At 39.4% G+C, this 23,309-nt stretch overlaps 1 protein-coding gene across 18 annotated transcripts in view; it reads left to right on the top strand.

Annotated features, from left to right (window-relative positions):
• Aoah (acyloxyacyl hydrolase) overlaps positions 1–23,309 on the top strand; it is a 241,350-nt gene that overhangs the window by 152,274 nt on the left and 65,767 nt on the right. For all 18 annotated transcript variants that reach the window (XR_005495324.2, XR_005495320.2, XR_005495322.2 and 15 more), the window contains one exon: positions 8,411–8,502. Coding sequence is in view for 12 of the 18 variants with exons in the window: in NM_001191940.2 (NP_001178869.1) it covers positions 8,411–8,502 (92 nt within the window). In the remaining 6 variants the exon portion in view is untranslated. The remainder of the gene's footprint in view (positions 1–8,410; positions 8,503–23,309) is intronic.

Raw genomic sequence — 23,309 nt, 5'->3', positions numbered from 1 at the left:
CACGTTGCACCTCACACAATAATAGTAGGAGATTTCAACACCCCACTCTCATCAATGGACAGATCATGGAAACAAGAATTAAGCAGAGACATAGACAGACTAAAAGAAGTTATGAACCAAATGGTCTTAACAGATATTTATAGAACATTCTATCCTAAAACAAAAGGATATACATTCTTCTCAGCTCCTCATGGTACTTTCTCCAAAATTTACCATATAATTGGTCAAAAAACGGGCCTCAACAGGTACAGAAAGATAGAAAAAATCCCATGCTTCCTATCACACCAACAATAAGGGAAGAATGCCCACATATACACGGAAGTTGAACAATGCTCTACTTAATGATAACCTGGTCAAGGAAGAAATAAAGAAAGAAATTGAAGACTTCTTAGAATTTAAGGAAAATGAAAGTACAACATACCCAAACTTATGGGACACGATGAAAGCTGTGCTAGGAGGAAAACTCAAAGCTCTGAGTGCCTGCAGAAAGAAACAGGAGAGAGCATATATCAGCAGCTTGACAGCACACCTAAAAGGTCTAGAACAAAAAGAACCAAATATAGCCAGGAGGAGTAGAAGGCAGGAAATAATCAAACTCAGAGCTGAAATCAACCAAGTAGAAACAAAAAGGACCATAGAAAGAATCAACAGAACCAAAAGTTGGTTCTTTGAGAAAATCAACAAGATAGATAAACCCTTAGCCAGACTAACGAGAGGACACAGAGAGTGTGTCCAAATTAACAAAATCAGAAATGAAAAGGGAGACATAACAACAGAATCAGAGGAAATTAAAAAACTCATCAGATCCTACTACAAAAGCCTATATTCAACAAAACTTGAAAATCTTCAGGAAATGGACAATTTCCTAGACAGATACCAGGTACCAAAGTTAAATCAGGAAAAGTGAAACCATTTAAACAACCCCAAAACTCCTAAAGAAATAGAAGCAATCATTAAAGGTCTCCCAACCAAAAAGAGCCCAGGTCCAGATGGGTTCAGTGCAGAATTCTATCAGCCCTTCATAGAAGACATCATACAAAGACTATCCAAACTATTCCACAAAATTGAAACAGATGGAGCGCTACCAAATTCCTTCTATGAAGCCACTTACTCTTATACCTAAACCACACAAAGACCCAACAAAGAAAGAAAACTTCAGACCTATTTCCCTTATGAACATCAACGCAAAAGTACTCAATAAAATTCTGGCAAATCAAATCCAAGAACATATCAAACCAATCATCTATCATGATCAAGTAAGCTTCATCCCAGGCATGCAGGGATGGTTTAATATATGGAAAACCAACAATGTAATCCACTATATAAGCAAACTGAAATATAAAAACCACATGATCATTTCATTAGATGCTGAGAAAGCATTTGACAAAATTCAACACCCCCTCATGATAAAAGTCCTGAAAAGAATAGGAATTCAATGCCCATACCTAAACATAGTAAAAGCCATATACAGCAAACCAGTAGCTAACATTAAACTAAATGGAGAGAAACTTGAAGCAATCCCAGTAAAATCATGGACTAGAAAAGGCTGTCCACTCTCTCCCTCCTTATTCAATATAGTTCTTGAAGTTCTAGCCAGAGCAATCAGACACAAAAAGGAGATCAAAGGGATATAGATTGGAAAAGAAGAAGTCAGAATATCACTATTTGCAGATGATATGATAGTATATTTAAGTGATCCCAAAAGTTCCACCAGAGAACTATTAAACCTGATAAACACCTTCAGCAATGTGGCTGGGTATAAAATTAACTCAAATACATCAATAGCCTTCCTCTACACAAAAGAGAAACAAGCCGAGAAAGAAATTAGGGAAACGACACCCTTCATAATAGTCTCAAATAATATACAATAGCTTGGTGTGCAAGTGAAAGATCTGTATGATAAGAAGCCTCTGAAGAAAGAAATTGAAGAAGATCTCAGAAGATGGAAAGATCTCCCATGCTCATGGATTGGCAGGATTAATATGGGAAAAATGGCCATTTTACCAAAAGCGATCTACAGATTTAATGCAATTCCCATCAAAATACCAATCCAATTCTTCATAGAGTTAGACAGAACAATTTGCAAATTCATCTGCAATAACAAAAAAACCCAGGATAGCTAAAACTATCCTCAACAATAAAAGGACTTCAGGGGGAATCACTATCCCTGAACTGAAGCAGTATTACAGAGCAATAGTGATAAAAACTGCATGGTATTGGTACAGAGACAGACAGATAGACCAGTGGAATAGAATTGAAACCCCAGAAATGAACCTACACACCTATGTTCACTTGATTTTTGACAAAGGAGCCAAAACCATCCAATGGAAAAAAGAGAGCATTTTCAGCAAATGGTGCTGGTTCAACTGGAGGGCAACATGTAGAAGAATGCAGATCGATCCATGCTTATCACCCTGTACAAAGCTTAAGTCCAAGTGGATCAAGGACCTACATATCAAACCAGATACACTCAAACTAATAGAAGAGAAAGTGGGGAAGCATGTTGAACACATGGGCACTGGAGAAAACTTCCTGAACAAAACACCAATGGCTTATGCTCTAAGATAAAGAATCGACAAATTGGGGGGTTGGGGATTTAGCTCAGTGGTAGAGTGCTTGCCTAGGAAGTGCAAGGCCCTGGGTTCGGTCCCCAGCTCCAAAAAAAAGAACCAAAAAAAAAAAAAAAAAAGAATCGACAAATTGGATCTCATAAAATTGCAAAGCTTCTGTAAGGCAAAGGATACTGTTGTTAGGACAAAATGGCAACCAACAGATTGAGAAAAGATCTTTACCAATCCTACAACTGATAGAAGGCTTATATCCAAAATATACAAAGAACACAGAAGTTGGACTGCAGGGAGACAAATAACCCTATTAAAAAATGGAGTTCAGAGCTAAACAAAGAATTCACAGTTGAGCAATGCCAAATGGCTGAGAAACACCTAAAGAAATGTTCAACATCTTTAGTCATAAGGGAAATGCAAATCAAAACAACCCTGAGATTTCACCTCACACCAGTGAGAATGGCTAAAATCAAAAACTCAGGTGACAGCAAATGCTGGCGAGGATGTGGAGAAAGAGGAACACTCCTCCATTGTTGGTGGGATTGCTGACTGGTACAACCATTCTGGAAGTCAGTCTGGAGTTTCCTCAGAAAATTGGACATTGAACTACCTGAGGATCCAGCTATACCTCTCTTGGGCATATACCCAAAAGATGTCCCAACATATAACAAAGACACATGCTCCATTATGTTCATAGCAGCCTTATTTATAATAGCCAGAAGCTGGAAAGAACCCAGATGCCCTTCAACAGGAATGGATACAGAAAATATGGTACATCTACACAATGGAATATTACTCAGCTATCAAAAACAATGACTTTATGAAATTCATAGGCATATGGATGGAACTGGAAAATATCATCCTGAGTGAGGTAACCCAATCACAGAAAAACCCACACGGTATGCACTCATTGATATGTGGATATTAGCCCAAATGCTCGAATTACCCTAGATGCACAGAACACATGAAAATCAAGGATGACCAAAATGTGAATGCTTCACTCCTGCTTTAAAATGGGAACAAGAATACCCTTGTCAGGGAATAGGGAGGCAAAGTTTAGAACAGAGGCAGAAGGAACACCCATTCAGAGCCTGCTCCACATGTGACCCATACATATACTTATACAACCACCAATCTAGATAAGATGGATGAAGCAAAGAAGTGCAGGCCGACAGGAACCGGATTTAGATCTCTCCTGAGAGACACACCCAGAACACAGGAAATACATAGGCGAATGCCATCATTAGACTGCTGAACTGAGAACAGGACCCCCGTCGAAGGAATCTTAGAAAGGACTGAAAGAGCTTGAAGGGGCTTTGAGACCCCATATGAACAACAATGCCAACCAACGAGAGCTTCCAGGGACTAAGCCACTACCCAAAGCCTGGTCTGACTCTGGGCTCCAACCTCATAGGTAGCAATGAATAGCCTAGTAAGAGCACCAGTGGAAGGGGAAGTCCTTGGTCCTGCCAAGACTGAACCCCCAGTGAACGTGATTGTTGCAGGAAGGCGGTAATGTGGGGAGGATGGGAAGGGGAACACTCATAGATAAGGGGAGGCGAAGGGATTAGGGGGATGTTGGCCCGGAAACCAGGAAAGGGAATAACAATCGAAATGTAAATAAGAAATACCCAAGTTAATAAAGATGAAAAAAAGAAAGAAAGAAGGAAAGAAAAAAAGAAAGAAAGAAAAAGACAGTCCAGTGGCTACGTGGATGGAGAACTTGAACAAGTAGTCTGATGACTGCTAAGCCTTTAGTATGATAATCTCACATGTACCCACTTCAGGATGATGACGGAACTGCAGTCCAGTGGAACTCCCAGATCTATGGTCTTAACAGTTTTGATTCTGTTCATTCAGACTTGAGGTTCTGTTATCAAAACACCAGCACAACAGCTACTTATATTTTTCTAAAGAAACAATCCCTCTTTGTATTCTTTAACAGTTTCATTCCTGGTAAGTAAATACAAATGACCTATTTAACTGATACTTTTATATCCTTTTCTGATAATGGATACCTGCATATCCCTTCAAATGATAATGTACTATTTGAAAAGAGTACAGTCATATCTGATATTGCTGTATTCAAATAATCTGGTCTAACCCAGTAGGCACGTTAGGAAACAGAACACACTGTGAAAGCTGCCTATGGTCTTGCAGGATGCGGAAAACCAGTCAGCAAACCAAATACCACTAGAAAGCTTCCTCTGACATTGGAAGATTAAAAGAGCAGATAGCATGCGATTGATGTCATTGTTCGGACTTGGCAAAGCTCAAAGGAGCTCAAAGGAGCTCAATACTCTTTAAAAACTAGTCGTGAATCCAAATTATTGTATTTTTAATGATTATTAAAAATAAAACAGTGCTTTTCTCAATATGTGAAAACACACACAAAACATTGTTAAATGAAACTACTACACAAAGTAGTAGACGGATGTCAATTATGATATATAAGTTCAGTCATGTCTTTGGAAAACACAGAGGAAAACTCCAACCAGGGCAATAATTTGCCTGATTCTCACTGAGCATCATGCGTTCTTTAAACTGTAATTTTTCTTGGTAAATATAGTCTTTTCACATATATGATTTAAGATACATTTAGGAAACTTTTGAGAGCATCAATGCTCATGAGAAATAAGCAGGATTTGATGAGGCATGCCATCCATTTGTGGTTAACTTCATTTGTGGTTATCCTGCTGAAAATGCCTTGGGTATAATGTTGCATGAATGTGACTTTTAGTGCTTAATATGATTTAAATGTTCTCTTTTTGTTAAGGACTTTCACACATTTGTTATTAATGGCTTTTGCTTTCATGTTTTTCTACCAAGTTTACTTAAGAAGGCAGGGGGTAGGGGGAATCTGTGGAGGCTGCTGTTGAACTACTGAAATGGTTTCTGTTATCTAACAAGAAACTACATCTTTTGAAGTCTGGGATGATCTTCTTCAAAAGGGGTAGCCCATCCTAAGCACATGCTTTGCACTGTGTTGGTCCTTCAGTTGGCTACCCCATTCCTTTGCTTAATCAGTACATACTGAACCTGAGGAACTGCTATCATCTTCCTGACAAGCTTCTGGAGAAACGCCCAGGCCTTGCCAAATTGCCAAGAGTGAAATCTAAAACATTCAATGAGGAAAACATATCTCTGCATTATTTTGAAGTAATTCACATCACCGAGGTTAAATGGGTGCATCTAGTCTGGACTACAGAAAGCAAAAGCACTGGGGTTCCAGCTGAGATTCAGCACCAGCTGCTGTGTATCACAGCTTAATGCTAATTGAGCGACCTCAGAGCAGATTGAGCTTCTTGCATACGAGCAAAGATTTCAGAGACTATGCAAGTAGTTGAGGCCCAGTTCTTCAGAGAAATGAGTGGAGGGAATGTTGGGGCCTTGAAGATCCCAGCTCCAAAAAACGCTATGAACTGCCATTTCTCTATCCATCCCACACTTCCCCTCAATGTGTCCTCTTCCTCCATCACTTGACAGAATAGTGCCCACATGAAGTATGGAAGCCATGCCTCATGCTATCATGCTATTCATATCATAGAGTTGTGTTGCATTTGTAGAACCGGACATGGAAGACAGATCTGGTTCCTAGAGTAAAGCCCTTCCATTGCTGGCATTTTCCGAATGCCCTTCTCCTTCACTGTTATTTTAAGACAGAGTACTAGACAGGTCTCCCTATGGTAGCAAACTTCTCATCTCATTTCTTCCTTTAGAAGAAAGAGCAGCTCCATTAGTTCCATTGGAGTTTCCAAGTTGGAGTCACCACTTTATGGGCACAGAAATGGGTGAGAGAGTAAGGGAGTAGAGTAGTATATATAGCTCTTAATTTTTAACAAACCTATGGGTAACCAGCTCATAAATTCTACATATATCTCACAAGCCATTTGCTTACCCATATTTCTGCTTAATACAGCTTAAGAGCTTTATGCATTCTATTTGCCTTTCATGCAATTCAATTCTAGCAGAATTGAATATTCTCAAATCCAACAGCAAACATACATTGTAAGCAAAAAGATATAGTGGGAAAACACAACAGGCAGAGGAAGGTTTTGTTCCACGGTGGTAGAAGAAATAAAACCATAACGTAGAGTAGCTGAATCACAGTAATACAACAGTTCAGAGAAGAAAGTGTGCCAGCAAAGCACCAAAGGGCATCAAAGTTTTAGTTAGGGATTTCATGCTCTCTGAGATAGCCTCAAAGCCTCAAAGAATTCATTTCTGTGCCTATAAAACTGTTAACTCACAATCAGGCCAGGTGTATGTCAAGAAGCCAACCTTTCTTGGCCATGCCCTTCCTCTCCCATCCCACCCCCACTCCAACCCCATCTCTACACATTGCACTGGAAATGCCTTGAGGTAAATGTCAGGATGCAACACAAGAAATATGCAACACAAGACAGGCTCATGGCTGTACTTAAACACCTGTTTGTAACTTGGTAATTTTGGTAAAACAATCAACATAGTATGCTTCCAATACCTGTTTAGGTAAGCATTTTCTAAAAATTAGGTCCCTAGAAGGATTTATGCTAGAAGCCATTTTTAAAGGACTAATAAGCAGTCATACCTGGACGCCATTTTCTTCCTCAAGTTCACACCAACAGTAGAAATGTGACTCAAATGAGCATTGCTGTATCAACACTCCAGACCACATGCTCTCAACATGTTGCAATAGCCACAAGGGGGCATACGTCGGTTCTCTATTGCTAATAACTGCTCTGCAGACAAGCTACACTGTAAAGAAGTTGATTTTAGTTTCTGTCTCTGGAGGCTCAAGGTCTAGTGGCTACATGTGCCCATGCTGGCAGTGCTGAGGTGGTGTGAAACATCACATGATGATCGAGAGCATATGTGTGTGTGACTCTATGATGACCGTGTGTGTGCCCCTACTTATACAGTTGACAGCATTCCTCCCTAGAGGCCTTATCAGACCCCAATTACCTCCTGAAAATTTTACCTCTATACACCATAGTCTGTCCGGCTGTTTTGTTTTCTAGATGCCTCACCCTAGGGATTCGATTCAAATGTGAGTTTCAGAGGTTACAAACCATATTCACATGACAGCAGGTATGAAAATCTATAGAAATGATAGTGAGAGAAATGAATCATGGGTCACTAGAAAATGACTACAAAACCTAAAGTATTTTGGCTAGAGAAAAGCTTTAGTTCTGCAGAAATATAGCCATGCCAAATCAAGCAGGCAAGTGCATCCAACAGCAATTTTTATTCCTAATTCAGAGAAGTCCTGGGCCTCACTCTGAGTGGTCAGAACTTGACCTCACACTCTTATGTGGTTGGCTAACTCAAAAGAGTGCAGCCAAAAAGAATGGCATGCAGCCTTGAGCACATATTTTGATTTCAAAATGTGCCTATGAGGGAAGAATTTGAATATTTGCTGTGGTTTCTTTGTAATTTTTAAAGTAGAGTTCTGTCTTGTTTAACCCTCTGATGGAAAAGACAGCACATTTTGTTTCCAATTCCCACAGTGGGCCACATTGAATCTTATGAGGAAAGAAGCCACAATCTGATTCTCAGAAGTGCTTCAGACTCCGAGGATCAGATGCATCACCTTATTGAGTAGGGACATTCTTGATTGACTTTTACTATTATTTTTCAGGGCAATTACTTTTTAAACTGTCAATTGTTGGAAGGCTTCCTGTCCCAAAGCATGTCTCTCAGTTGTGTGGGACACCACCTGCTCCTCTTGCTCCACAGGACCAATGGCAGCTAGTGATTCTGACTATTGTGGACTCTCAGATGGCAGGCACAGGTGAACCATCTTCTTTAAGTGCAGAAATAAAGTGTCGATTGGCTAATTGCTGCTTTATTATTTTTTCCTTTAGAAATCCTTCTCCAACTTGCCATCAGCACTTACTGATGAGCTCAACTGGCCCCAACTCTCTGGCGTTACTGGATTTCTGGACTCCACGAGTGGGTATGTTGGCACACTCCCATACTGTGTCCACACCCTCATGCTGTAGTTCACCTGTATAAGGAGAGAAGTGGATCTGGAGCTTGCTTCCAAGATATTGAAATGGAAATTATGACACATACAAAACCTGCCAGTGACATGGTTCACCCACTGCAACAGGGTCTGGTCTACTTTGAGGAGGGAATATCCCTACTGGGGACTACAATTTCCACTCTGTAGAAAATATTCAAACACATCAGTGAATTTTTCTGACTTCAGAAACAACAGTTTACTTGACGTTTGATTCAAGAAACTAATAGTAACAAAAATAATAGATAAAATTAATTGGGAAGTCATGGTTCTGTGAATTATCCTAGTTTCAGTGTTCTGAATTTGAAAACAGGCCATGTCCAATAAGTCAGTTTGCTATGTATTATGGATGTTGACTGAGAACTCAAAGTGTGTATGAGATGTAACATCTCTCCCAACATGCCAATATTTACAATTGGCAATAATCATAGGGAATATTGCCATGTTGAGAACATTCTATGTAAATAGAAGAGAAGGGTGAGCAATGGCAGCCATTTCAAGCTCAGGCAACAGCCCAGAGAGCCAGAGGGTACCAGAAGTCAGGGTGTGGTAATAATAGGAGGATAAATGTGAACATGACTCATTTATCCAAAGGGAAAACAGTATAATTTCAAGAGTCTGCCATTTATAGTTTTAACAAGTCATTTTTTTGGCTTGACAAAAACTATCACTTCTTTTAAGTAATGTGCTTATTACCTGTATTCATTCACTTAAAAAATACTCATTAAACACTTATCACCAATCAGACATGGATACCTTAGGAGTTTTGACCTTTGCTACGGTCAACTACAATAACAAGGTAGATGAGACAAGAGAAATATAATGACAGCACAAGGTAGATACACCAATGCAGGTTTGGCCCCAGAGCTCAGTGGGAAAGTGCTCATAAAAGTGATCAATAACTTCTTGAGGTCCAAGGCAAGGAGCCCAGTCTCCAAAAGACAGGAAACCAGAAAATATAACCAACTTTTAAGAAAACACACTCATGATTCTATAAGACCTTTCTGTGAAGATAAGAAATGCAGAGTTGTCTTTTCAATTTGCCTCACTGTCAAACTTAACTGTTTTTAAAGCTAGTTCTTGTCATCCATGTAGAATTTCTAAAAATTAGTAAATGGTGCTAATAAAAATTAACCCTTATGACACATAAGGTAAGTATAAGAAATATCCTGTTTCTTTCACTTTGCAGTTAAGGATCTAAAGTTAAGGTAGGCATATTACGAAGCTTGCCAAGGTCACACAGCTAATACAAGTGGGTAAGGCAGGAAGGGCCCCAAATTCAGAACTCCCACCATGCATACTACTTTCATCCTGTGTGCATGAATGTGAGTTTCTCCAGCCAGTCACTTTGACTATATGGTCTTGGGAAAAGTAAGTAAAGCACAACTCAGTCCAGTTACCTGAGTATGGAAATTTTCCTTAGTTGCACTTTGTATGTTAATAACAGAAAGAACTGATTGGGTTTCTCATCCTTCACATGCAAATTTGAATTCTTAGAGAAATACTGTAAATTTAAGCCATCTTTTAACCTCGGGAAGTTGCCAAGAAAGAAATGACAGGCTGATGTTTAGCATTAAGTTTAACATTAAAGTTTACATCTTTACTAAACCTGTAGGAAGTACAGCTTAGAGAGGCGTTGGAGAAACCAAAATTCTTAATTATTCTGTCTTATCTTCTTCAATGGAAGGAAATGAATCCTCGTCACCTGACTGCCAGTAAAAAGCAGTCAAAGAGCCTGGTGATCCTTTGCTATTCTACAGAGCCAGCTCCACCTGTTTCCCCCAATATCCTGAGCAATTTTTAGTGCCTAATACTGAGCTTTGTCTCGTGGTGACTAGAACCTATCCCTATGAAAGAGATCCCATGTGCTTTTCATCTTCCACCTCTACAATCTATACTTATGCTTCTCAGGCAATAGGATTCTTCCTTATTGTAAAGGTCACAGGTACGTTGTTGTCTTGCTAAAGAGTTTCTCTGTAACTCTGCCTAAAGCTTTATTGTGATAAAATTGCCATGTGAAAACATTTTTCAAAACTCTTGCTATGCTTGAATGTGTAAGAAGAGTAAACAAGGAGCTCAGTCTTTGGCAGTCAGTCTCTGCAAGTCTTGACCCAGATCCTGCAAAGATGGTACGACTCAAGTTTCACACTTCACTTTGTGCATATTGTCTCTATGCTGACTGGGAGATTTGTGAGGCACCCCAAAACTAGACCCACTCAGAATGTGAAATGAAGCCATTTTTAAAACTTTCTGTGGAGCTAGCCATCAGATGCTACCCCTGGGCAGAAAGCAAACTAAGCAAACCGTGAGGAACAAGCCAGTATGTGACATTCCTCTATGGCCTCTACTTCAGTTCCTGCTTCTGGGTTCCTGCCTTGAGTTCCAGGAAAATGTATAAACCTGTTTCCTCATCTCCTTCCACATATAACTCAAACACACTAGCAGTTACTTTTCCTAAATCTAACTACACAAATGATACTACATTTTGTTTTGTTTTATCTTATTTGTTTATTTTTAGGACAGTAGTATTTGGTTTCACCCTATGTCTCTGGGCTACTAGTCTCAGGTTCTTGGTTACCCAAGCAGTGTTATGTATGAGTTCCATCTCATAGAGTGGACCAGATATTGGTTGGTTACTCCAACAAGCTTTGTGACATCATCGTATCAGAACATCTTGCAGGCAGGACACCATTGTAGATTAAAGGTTTGTGACCTGATTGATATTTACATTTCTCCACTGGTACTTGTTAATCCCAAAGAATGAGAGAGAAACACCACTAACCTAAATCAACATGGTCAAACAATTAAAGCAAGCTATTTTATTTGTGTACACAGGATACCTCTCCCTAAACCAGGGTTTGAGTGGTCAGCCTAGGATGTGAGGAATGTTATGGTATCAAAAGTCATGAACTAACACCAAGATGTTGCAAGGCAAACTTTTTTTGACAAGGTCAAGCTTACAGTCCCCCTTAGTAGGAGGATGAATTGGCATCCAAGCTATAGCAGAGGAATTCTTATATATGTCCTTCATGACTTTTGCAAGCAAAGCAAAACTTAACAGAAGTGAAAGTTTTGTATATATTTAGTATATATTTTGTATATATTTTGTGTATATTTAGTATAAACACACTGTTAGTTTTTTAATATCATTGTGGAAAGCCATTTTGGAAAGCTACTTTTTTCAAGTCAAATCAACCTTGTTTTCAGAACATCTTTATGGTCTATTGGTTTGAAAAACAGTCTATACCATAGGAACATAAACCTCTTTTTACCTGAGAAATACAAGTACAAATGCCAAGACTTTGGAAACAAGTCTACAAGCTGAACAATGGAGATAATGGAGCCTTGTTAATATTCAAACAATATTAAAATCAATAGTGAAATCAGAAATAGGGGAGTCATCAAGGAAGACAAGGTTTTTATAACTCAGTGGTAGGGGATTTCCACATGGAGAAATTAGGCAAGATTACAAGAGCACACAGACCCCAAACAGCTTGTCAAAACAAGGTAATCTCAACAGGTAGTTATAGCAAGGTATTTATAGGTGCTCAGATAACCTTTATCACCTTTTGAAACAGACACAGGGTTACAAAATGGTTATAAACAACTTTTTGAAACAATAATTGTCATTCCTAGAACATGCAGTACAGAATCAGTTGTAGTTAAGGTTACATGGAGGACCCAAACCTTGAGGAACAGGGATTTAATCATAAACAGGAATGAACCCAGTTTTATCTTTACTATAAGATGGCTTTTAAGCCTAAAATCGAGGCCGGCTGGTTCTTCATAGTGTGCAAAGTACCTCTGTTTACCAAAGACTCAAGAAGTAGAAGTAAAAGTTCTCTGTAGGCTCCAACTTGAATTCTGCATGTTCGATGAAATGCTTACATGTTGTCTTCAGTAATGGGGCCTTGCTGTCAGTTTCTGGGGAGCAACCTATATTCTAGGAAAAGTCTATGTTGTTCGAGGTTTGCCTGGGAAACTTTTGGCCAGCAACTCAACAAGATGTACCCAGTCCCAGTTCTGAACGCTTCATTTGGTGACGAGATAGCCAGTTGAAGCTCTGTCTCTTCATTATTTGGCTTAATTTTAGCTATTTCTCCTTGCAGTCTCTCTCTTATCCCCTTTTTCCTTTCCCCTCCCCACTTAATCCTCTATTCCAGTCCCTTATTTTTCCATCCTCTTCTAAAATATACTTATTTCTCATCATTTAGGAGGCCAGGAAGTCCAAGGCAAGGGAGCCAGCTTCAGTGGCCTTCTTATTGTGTTCTTATGTGGCAAGGGAGGATATCACATGACTGGTCCCAGGCAACCTAGTAACTCAATTGTCTCTTCCTCTTCTTATAAAGCCACTGATTCTACCACAGCATGTCTATTCTCGTGACTTTACCAACCCTAGTTATCTCCATAAAACACCTTCTCCAAATACCATCAACAAATGATTTGGGGGATTAAGTTTTCAGTCCATGAACTTTCTTGGAACACATTAAACCCATAGCAACATTTCATTCTAGAAATGCCACCCAGCTGTGACTTGTGTTAAAGTCATCCTTGTTCTCAGTATTGTTATCTATGAAAACCTGTCTGCTTGGGCGCTTTGCTCAGTGGGATTCTATGTGTTGTCTGTCATATTTCTAAGGCAGTGGAAGACGCACTGCACAGCTGGCTATTCTTGTGCTTTAAACTTGTGCCTCTGTGCACGGTGGGTCCTCTAGCTATCTTTTCACTAGCTGTTCCTAAGCACTACACCTGTGGTTCCTGTCATTCAGCTAAAATGATAAACAGGCTAACTCTTATTTATTAAAAAGAAAAATTCTCTGCTTGGAGTCTCAGTTACAATGGATTCCTCCATTAAGGAGAAACATTAAAAGCTGACACTCTCTGTGTGTATCACCATTCAATACACCCCTCATGGATGGCATTACTATTAAACCATCTTAAAGGCCATCATGCTGCTTATGCTTGCAGATAATCTATGCTAGAAAACTATTATGACGAATCTAATAGAAGAGAAAATGGGGAAGAACATTTTTAATTTTTTTTGATAATTCCTTTTTTAATTTGTATGTGCATTCATGTTTTGCTTGCATGTATATTTGTGTGAGAGTGTCAGATATCCTAGAACTGGAGTTATAAACAGTTGTGAGCTGCCGTGTGGTTGCTGGGAATTAAACTAGGGTCCTCTGGACAAGCAGCCAGTGCTCTTAACTTCTGAGCAATGTCTCCAGCCTTTGGACTGTTTGTTTTATTATTATAGAAATGTTTAAAGAGCATATAAAATATCCAAAACAAATTAATGTATGGTCACTCATTTACCTAGAATGTACAAGTTTCTGAGAGACCTGGCTGATATTTTGTCATCTTGGCACAAGCTAGAGTTGTCTGGGAAGAGGGAACCTCAATTGGTAAAATTTTTCCATTAGATTGCCTATAAGCAAATCTATAGGACATTTTCTTCATTGATGTAGAAAGTCCCAGCCTGCTGTTAGGGCTCAGGGGCTCGGTGCCATTCCTGGGTAGGTAATTCTGAGTTGTATAAAAAAAAGGCTGAGATGGTTATGGAGGGAAAGCCAGGAAGCAACATCCCTCCACGGTCTCTGCTTCAGTTCCTGCCTCAAGATTCCTGCCTGGAGTTCCTATCTAGGCTTCCCTCAGAGGACTGTGACTCTTTCCTCCCCAAGCTGCATTTGGTCAGTGTTTACCCACAGCAATAGAAAGCAGACAGTGACACTGTGTCTGATACCTACCACCACAAAAAAATAAAAAAAATAAGAAAGAAAGAAAGAAAGAAAGAAAGAAAGAAAGAAAGAAAGAAAGAAAGAAAGAGAGAGAGAGAGAGAGAGAGATGCTCTCTGGCATCTCCGATCAGCCTTGCAGCATGAGTATGATCATATTTAACAACTACCTCTTAAAAGCACACACATGCAGCTCATAGGAGAAGCTGGCTCCTGTCCTTTCCTTCTCTGCCAACTGCTTCACCCTCTCAGAACATTGTCTGTCATAGCTCAAGACAAATGATAGCCTTGACATACCTCAAACCCAAACATGACCCCTGAGTCTTATGAATTTTGAGTTCCTTTAATTGTGTTGCTAATAACAATATCTGCTCCCCTGGCCCACACTTCAGAAATTCAGGAAGCAATTGACCTTAGAATAATGTGATTTTTCTTTTTTTCTCAAGTGTGATTCAAGAACAAGTTATGTAAACAGGATAAGACAACTGCAGAAGTTGGCAGCTTGACTGTGGAAAGGAGAATTAAAAGTGTGAACAGAAAGTATAAAGATAAAAAAAGACTACCCAAGTTCAGATAACTTTCAAACCCAGTTTGGGGGGGGAGGGGGAGGAATCCTATCATTAGGATGAAAAGCAACACCAAAACATCCACTAGTGGGGTGGGAGGGTTCTTATTTGAAAGCAACATCTAAAATCCCCAACCACCCATAGCAGAGTGCAACAAAGCCTGAATTCACTCACTGTTGCAGGGTGCTCCTCTGTATCTCTTTCCCAGGATGGAAACGCTGCCCTCTTGGCCTCTGCTGTGAGATAAAGCTGAGTTGGGCTGGAGTTCTCCCAGCATGCAAGTTCAGTAATGACGGGATCCCGCTGTATGTAAGGGCTTCAGCCCTTCCTGGGCACTTCTCGAGGAAAGAGACTTCTACACACGTCTTCTTCAAGTCTTAACCAGCCCGTCCTTTTTTAAAAATTTTATTCTTTAATCTCTCTCTCTCTCTTTTTTTTTTTACAGTCCAGACTTTATCCCCCTCCCAGTCCACCCTCCAACTGTTCCACATCCCATACCTTCCTCCCAATCTCCAAAAGGATGTCCCCACCCCACCCCCAACTCCACCAGACCTCCCCACTCCCTGGATGTGGTGGTGCGTGCTTGTAATTCTGTGGGGAAGGCAAATTCCTAAAGCTCACTGGCCAGCCAACTTAACCTAATAATCCCCAGGTTCCAGTGAGAGATCTTATCTCAGAACTTACATACACACACACACACACACACACACACACACACAGAGAGAGAGAGAGAGAGAGAGAGAGAGAGAGAGAGAGAGAGGAAATAAAATTTTTCAAAAATCATAAAACTTTAAAACCAATTAACAAATATCAGACTCAAGCTAGATAGAGTGGTAAGAAGAAAGGCCACAGATTAGGTGTGGTGGCAGACACCCTTAAACCCAGAACTGGGGTATGGTGGCAGAAGGATGGCACACCTAAGACCATAGCAAGACTCCATCACAAAGAATGAGGTCAGTATAAATGAATCAAACCAGACCAAGTTGTCTAGTTTAACTGTTGTCCCCTCTGCTTCTGGCTTAAGTTTACTATATTAAATTAGAGATGCAGTAAATGCTTAGAACAAAGCAGAGAAAGCCATTGTTATAATCGTGCCATCCAAAAACACTTTTTAAAATGAGAGGTGTCCTAGAATCTTAGAGTTAAAGGTTATTTATTCTCTCCATTCCACAGACATTAAAGGAAAGAGCAATTATGAAAAAAAGATGCATCACTCTAAACCAGGTCACTTGGGGAGTAAAATTGGAGAGTAGGGATTTACAACTAAAATTTGTTAACCTAATTTCATGGTTAAAAAAGAAAGAAAGAAAGACAGGTAGGCACTAAAGACTAATGGGTTTAATAACCTTATTAAGTCTATTATTCACAAATTACAAGTGATACCACTGCAAATGATTAGCCCTGTCATTATTATGCTCATATGTTTAAACAAATGATTATCCGTGGAACTGGCCATTTGTGTTGTGTGACTGATGGGCATGTTTCAGAAGCAGCAATTCTCCAACTGTGGCCTGTGGTTGCTAGGACCTATTACAGGGGTCACAAGGTACAGCCTACTTTCACAACAGTCTTAGAACTTGCCTCTGCCATGTAGCCATTGTACAGATGTTTCAAATCAATGGGAGGTAAAATCCAGCAATGTCTAAGAGTGAACCCTGCACCAGCCAGTTACATTCATAGCCATTGTGTTCTCTAACCTGCACTTCCCAATTTAGGACATAAGGGTCTTGTGTTCCCATAAAAATGTCACCTATGGGGCTGGAGACTTGGTTTTGTTGGTAAAGTGCTTGCCTAGCAATCATCAAGCCCTGGGTTTGATCTCCTGTTCCACATAAACTGGGCATGGTGGTGCACACCTGTATTTCCACTGCTCAAGAAGATCTGAAGTGCGAAGTCATCTTTGGCCTTACAGTGATTTCAAGGCTAGCCTGAGATACATGAGACCAAGTCTCAAAAGCAAAAACAAAATCACCTGTGGAGCAGTAAAACTGCAGTGCTATTTTATGATTTTTATCATTTAATCTTATAAAAACGTAAAGATGGACGAGGACTTCTACTACATATAAGGTGTTAGTGTCTAAAGGAAAGCATACATGCAAGTAAGCCGAGAGATGAATTTACTTTTCATAGAACCCCATTTCTTTTTAAAACAATGTGTATTGCTGGATGTGTGGTACTTTAATCCCAGGAATCAGAGGTAAGTGAATTCTATGTATTCAAGGCTAGCCTGTAGTGAGTTCCAGGACAGTCAGCATTAAATAGAGAAACCTTGTCCCCAAAAAAGAAAACAAAATTTTTTTAAAAAAAAAAAAGAAAAATGACTGTATAATGAACTATGATTTTCAGACTTGGATATATGGCAAACATTTAATCTAAAATAAATTAAATAAGCAGGTCACTTCAAAAAATTCCTAACAATATTAGCTGTTAGTCATAAAATTTTAACTTAAAAGAAAAAACTTAATTACAGAAAATGTGTATTTTTTCCTAAGAGGTGCCTGAGTCCTAATATTTAGACTTTACTTAATGAGATATGTGACAATATTGAAAAATAAAATTTCTTAAAGATATCATGAAATGTACCATTATTTATAATATTTTTATAACTCAGTGAGTCAATATTTTTCCAGATAACCACAATATAATGTGTAAAATCTTAACAGGGGTAAAAGATCGTTAAAACTACAAAATAGGCCAAAGCATTTTAATGGGATATGGTAGAAAAGGCTCACTAATGTAATTTCGTATTACACATTTCACTTGACCAATCTATAAGAAACTACCACTTGTTAAGTGGTGATGCAAAATTCAAATGTTTATCCACAATTTTCTAAAATACATATTAAACTGCAGCTCCACTTCCAGCTGCACATACGCTGGGCCAGAATTTCTCCATAGACTTGCACAAACAACAGCTCATAATGACTGGATAGCTATGGAGAGCTGGAAGCAATGAATCCAGTGATTGTCTACCAAGCTAGCCAGGAAAGACATCGGCAAACATATAAAAAACAGAAGTTATGCCAGCATGTAGTGGACTCTTTATTGTTATTTAAACATCATTAAAGGTAAATGTTCATTCAAATGTTCTCACAAATAGTGACCGGTCTAATGCATACCAACGACTCTGGACAGGAGCCTCAATCATTTTAAGAGTGTACGTGACTCTGATCTCAAAACTTGGAGGACTATGCTCCAAGGCAAGAGTGAAACAAAGCAGTAAGGACAGAGGTTAAGACAACCACAGGAGCAGAAGATGATCTAGGAGCAGAAGAGTGAGCAGGGACAGACCACAGGACTAGCAAGGTATTTAGAGGACCTTAGGTAGAGAAGGTGCTTCTGAGGACCTGGCTATCAGGAAGAAGCACCTGGCTGTTAGGAAGAAGGCGAGGGTGTAGGAAGACCAGATGGGTAGGACAGTGGGTGCTGAGGCCCTCAGAGTCCAGTATTCCATCAGGGTGAGGTGGGAGGACAGGCTGCTTGGAGAGAACAAGTCGGGAGGCGATCATGAACACATAGATGGGTTGTTTTGATACTAAACAAAGTGAGTAAGAGTTGGAGTGGGGATCTTAAATTAGGATCTCTCTCTCTCTCTCTCTCTCTCTCTCTCTCTCTCTCTCTCTCTCTCTCTCTCTGTCTGTCTGTCTCTCTGAAATTCTGTAGCATTCTTGTAGTGACAGGTTGATCTGAAAGCCAGAAAGAAAGGCAGAGCTAGGAATGAAACCCTAACAAAGACAAGAAGGGCAGAATCCAGGCACACCAAGGTGCCAGCTGGGAAGATGCTCTGTGGCTCCAGCTGAGGCCCTACCACGTCCTGCAAATCCTTGCACTTACTTCCCCTAACCTTGACTTACTTATAAATTTCCCTTAGTTACTCAGAATATGATACAATTTTGATTTACAAAAAGTTGCTGAGAGTAAAAAATGAAAGTATCCCTTCATGTGTGAATTGGCATGAAGACTTTTACCTCCTCCTAGAAGGAAGTGCTGAGATCAGTGTAATGCAATTCCATGCAGATGCTTTCAAGCTATTCCCGTGCTGACATTTGTACTCAATTAAGTAAGTGTGTTGTTACAATTTCTCCATAAATGATATGTCGTATATAATATACTAAACACTGTTTTTCTTTAACAACACATTGAACCTCCTTTATTTTTTTCTAACAGTACATAATGTTTCATAGTATGGTTCCTTTCTTTTGAGGACATTTTCTTTTGCATTATCCTCAGTAATCTGCAATGAGCATTCTGTACTGCCACCTTACAAATGCACACAAAGATTTCTATAGGGAAGGTTTGAATCAAACTATGTGCATTATTAATTTCATGAGCCTTCCAAATTGGGATTTACCAATTAATATTCTCACAGATGTGTGAGAACATGATTCCACACATTCTGACAGTACAGTATATTGAGTTTTTGTCTTGGTTCATTTTTTGGTTGGTTGGTTGGCTGGTTTTTTGTTTTTCTTTATTTTTTGTTTTGTTTTTAGTGCTTTCCCAATCTAACAATATTTCATTATTGTTCTAATTTTCAGTCTCTTGATTATGAGGGAGCTTGAGCATGTTCCCATAAACATCTGCCCCACCTTCGTCCCAATTGGTTACCCCCTGCCATGCATCAACTCTTCCTATTCGACTGGATGACTCCCATTAAGCTTCTAATTTTTTTTATTTTTATTGGACAGTTTATGTATATACATTTCAAATGTTATCCCCTTTCCCAGTTCCTCCCTCTCCCATCCCCCCTTGCCCTGGTTCTGTGAGAATGTTTCCCCTACCACCTACACACTCCCACCTCAACACCATGACATTCTCCTGCACTGGGGAAATGAGCCTTCACAGGACCAAGGGCTTCTCCTCCTATTGATGCTGGATAACCCAATCCTCTGCTACATATGCAGCTGGAGCCACAGGTCCCTCCATGTTTTGGTGATTTAGTACCTGGGAGCTCTGGGGGGTCTGGTTGGTTGATATTGTTGTTCTTCCTATTGGTTGCAAACCCCTTCAGCTCCTTCAGTCCTTTCTCTAACTCCTCCATTGGAGTCCCCGTGGTCAAGCTGATGGTTAGCTGCAAGTGTCCTCATCTGTATCAGTAAGGCTCTCAGGAGACATCCATATCAGGTTCCTGTCAGCAAGCACTTGTTGGCATCAGCAATAGTGACTGGGTTTGGTGACTGCAGATGGGATGGATCCCCAGGTGGAGCAGTCTCTAGATGACTTTTCCTTCAGTGTCTGCTCCACTCTTTGTCCCTGTATTTCCTCCCATGAGTAATTTGTTCCCACTTCTAAGAAGGACTGAAGCATCCACATTTTGGTCTTCCTTCTTCCAACTTCATATGATCTGTGAATTGTATTTCATGTATTCCAAGCTTTTGGGCTAATATCCAGGCTTCTATTGTGTGTCCAGTGTCAGCATCGCCTGACTTATCATAGCTATCTACTCATTATCTTCAAGCCCACCTGCCCTCTGCACAGACACTGCATCTCAAAGGCTGAAATCACACAACTTCATTTTGTAGCCTAAGCACCTGAAATAATGTCTACCATACTGTGGGTACTCAGAAATCCCAACCTATGGATAGAGAGATGGGTTAGTGTTAGTAGTAATGACCACTTTTGCAGAAAACCTAAGATTAAATTCCAGATCCAGTATTTGGCAGCTCATGACTTCCTCTAACTCCAGTTTCAGAGAGTCCAATGACCTCTTCTGGACTCTGGGGACCCCTGCACTCACATGTACATACTAATACATATACATGCACATGTGCACATAATTTAAAGTAATTATTAAGTATTAAAAGGAATTACCCACCCAGTTCATTATATCACTTTGCATTTGTTCCATGCTTTATAGTCACAAAGCTCCTTCATATGCATTTTCTTAGATTGTCCAAATCAAACCAGATTTTCAGGAATTAGCATTTCAGGCAAAATGATAGGGCAAGGGAAAAGGAGCATAAACAGGCTCAGCTGAATCACCAGCTGCATAATGAGAGTTGTGCCAAAGTCAATCAGCATCTCTTTAACCCCTGGACTTCCAAGTGTATCCTATAAGCAATGTTGTGTAAGAATTAGCAGCATTGAGCCAACAGTATGAGAATAGTTACCAGCAAACGTGAGGAAATGAGTTTAAAGGACAATTACTAATTCAATGGCCAACTAGAAAGAGTAAAAGAAAGGGCATATTTGTTACAGGATGAATCAGGTCGATATCAAATTATGCCTCTCTTTGAACTTCTATAGAGAATGGTGTGCTTTTTAGCCCACAGTGATCAAAATATGAGACTTTTCGAGCATCCCAATGTTCAAATACAGAATCCATAAATTTTCTTCAAAAATTATTCTATGAAATACTAATTCTATTAGATGACAAAGGCCATTACATGTATTTTATTTACACAAGGTATTACTATGTAGCTATGTCTATCCCAGAACTTGCTATGTAAACCAGACTGGCCTTGAACTCATAAAGATACACTTGTCTTTACCTCCTGAATGCTAGAATTAAAGGCTTGCAATTTCATTTTTAAGTGGTATTTATAGTTTCATTTTGTTATGCAGAGTTGTATAATGTGATTACCATGCATAATGTATTTTAAGTACAGCAGCCCATAGCACACCTACTCTCCCCCTTCTTCTCCCTTCTTCCATTTCTCACCTTTGCTCCCAGACAATTTCATTAATATTTTTACGTCCTCAGTACTTACGTAATTTTATGTATTTATGCTGTCTAGGACCTATAATAAGAGAAAAGATACAGTATATGTTCTTCTGTGATTGACTTAATTTGAGTCCAATTTGTGCTAATTATATTTACTTGGCCTTCCACTGGAGTATGATCAAATGTGATCAAAAGAGCTATTTTATATATATATATATATATATATATATATATATATACACTCCCTCTGACAGTGGCTATCTTGCTGTCTTCAACTTTGGATGGAACTTCCTGCTTACCTCCCTTCTCCATGAGCTTGGGCAGAGTGTGTGCATGCTGTCACAATGATGTGAGTGCACATGCACTGCTGCCCTGTTGTTTCCAGAGGATACTGTTTCCTGGTAGTCATCCATCACCTGTGAATTTTACAATCTTTCCACTTTCCGCAATGATCCCTTAAACCTGGCAGAAGATGGTTTGGTAGACATGTCCCATTTAGGCTTGAAAATTTTGCACTTTCTTATGTGACAAAAATGATATAGAATCTCATAGCTCTTTTCTTTTTTGCATTCCTTTGATGGCTAGTGAGGTTGAACATTCTTTAAGTCTGTGTTGACCATTGTACTGCATCTTTTGAGAACTATCTGCTCATTTCGTTAACCCTCTTTTAATTAGCTTGTTTAACTTTTTGATATTTAATTTTTTGAGGTCTTTGTTTATTCCATATGTTAATCCTCTGAGGTGTATGCATAGCAAATATTTCTCTCCCATTCTGTAGGATATCTCTTCACCTGGCTATTTGTTTTCCTCCTTAAACATTATGTGCATTTTTCTAAAAATCTTCATAATTCAAGCAAGCTTTGGAAATGCTAGTTTAAATAAAGAGAAACATATTCATTGACTATGGGTCATTAAATATGCCCAAGACCTTTGTATATATTAAAAATCAACATAGTCTATTGATCTGTCTTTGCTGCTGTTGTGAGATATTTCCTAAATACATGTACATGCAACAATGTAGGACTGTGTACTTAAGAGAAATATGCTTCTTAAGAAGCTGCTGCTCCATGAAGCATCCTCTAAGAGACACTGTTAGATTAAAACAATCTTTTCTGTCATGGATGAGGTTCATAAGCACCCACACTGTTAATGCTCTCATTTTTATCATATTTTAGTGATCCCACAAACTTAGTAGTGTAAATTGTTTAAATCTGGGGTGGAGAAAAGCCAGGGTGATGAGAATTGTAACTTCCCCAACTCACAAAACAGTAGAGGAGAAAGAAATGTTACTGGGAAGTTAATCTAATAGATATGCTGTCTTTCTGAGTCCAGCTGCTCATGAATATTGAATATAAGGCCCATAAAATCTATTCCACATACAAACTCAAAATGTATCTGTTGATCTTTTCTTGTCTGAACCCCAGCATCTCCTCTCTGTAGCCACCTCTCTTCTCTGCAGAATTAATTACCCCATTGCCAGTCTCTGAATACTCAACAAGTCATATCTCCATGTCTACACTACTCCAAGACTGAATCTTGGTGGCTCTGTGATTCGGCAAGAAAAGTGAGGATTCTGAGATGTGACTAGTATGGAAGGAAAAGAAAAATTTGTAAAGCTCTCTCATCCATTTTCCTTAAGCTCCTAGTGGCCTGACCTCCATCCACATCCGATAATAAACGATCCACCCTTTCCCCCAAAATTATCTAGTAGAAAAGCCTCTTCCTCAATACAGCCAGCATAGTCTCCAAGTTGTCCAGTTTTATCCTAACTCACTC

The sequence above is a fragment of the Rattus norvegicus genome, chromosome 17 (assembly GCF_036323735.1).
Source record: "Rattus norvegicus strain BN/NHsdMcwi chromosome 17, GRCr8, whole genome shotgun sequence".
Lineage (NCBI taxonomy): Eukaryota > Metazoa > Chordata > Mammalia > Rodentia > Muridae > Rattus > Rattus norvegicus.
This window is presented reverse-complemented; position numbering and strand designations above follow the sequence as displayed.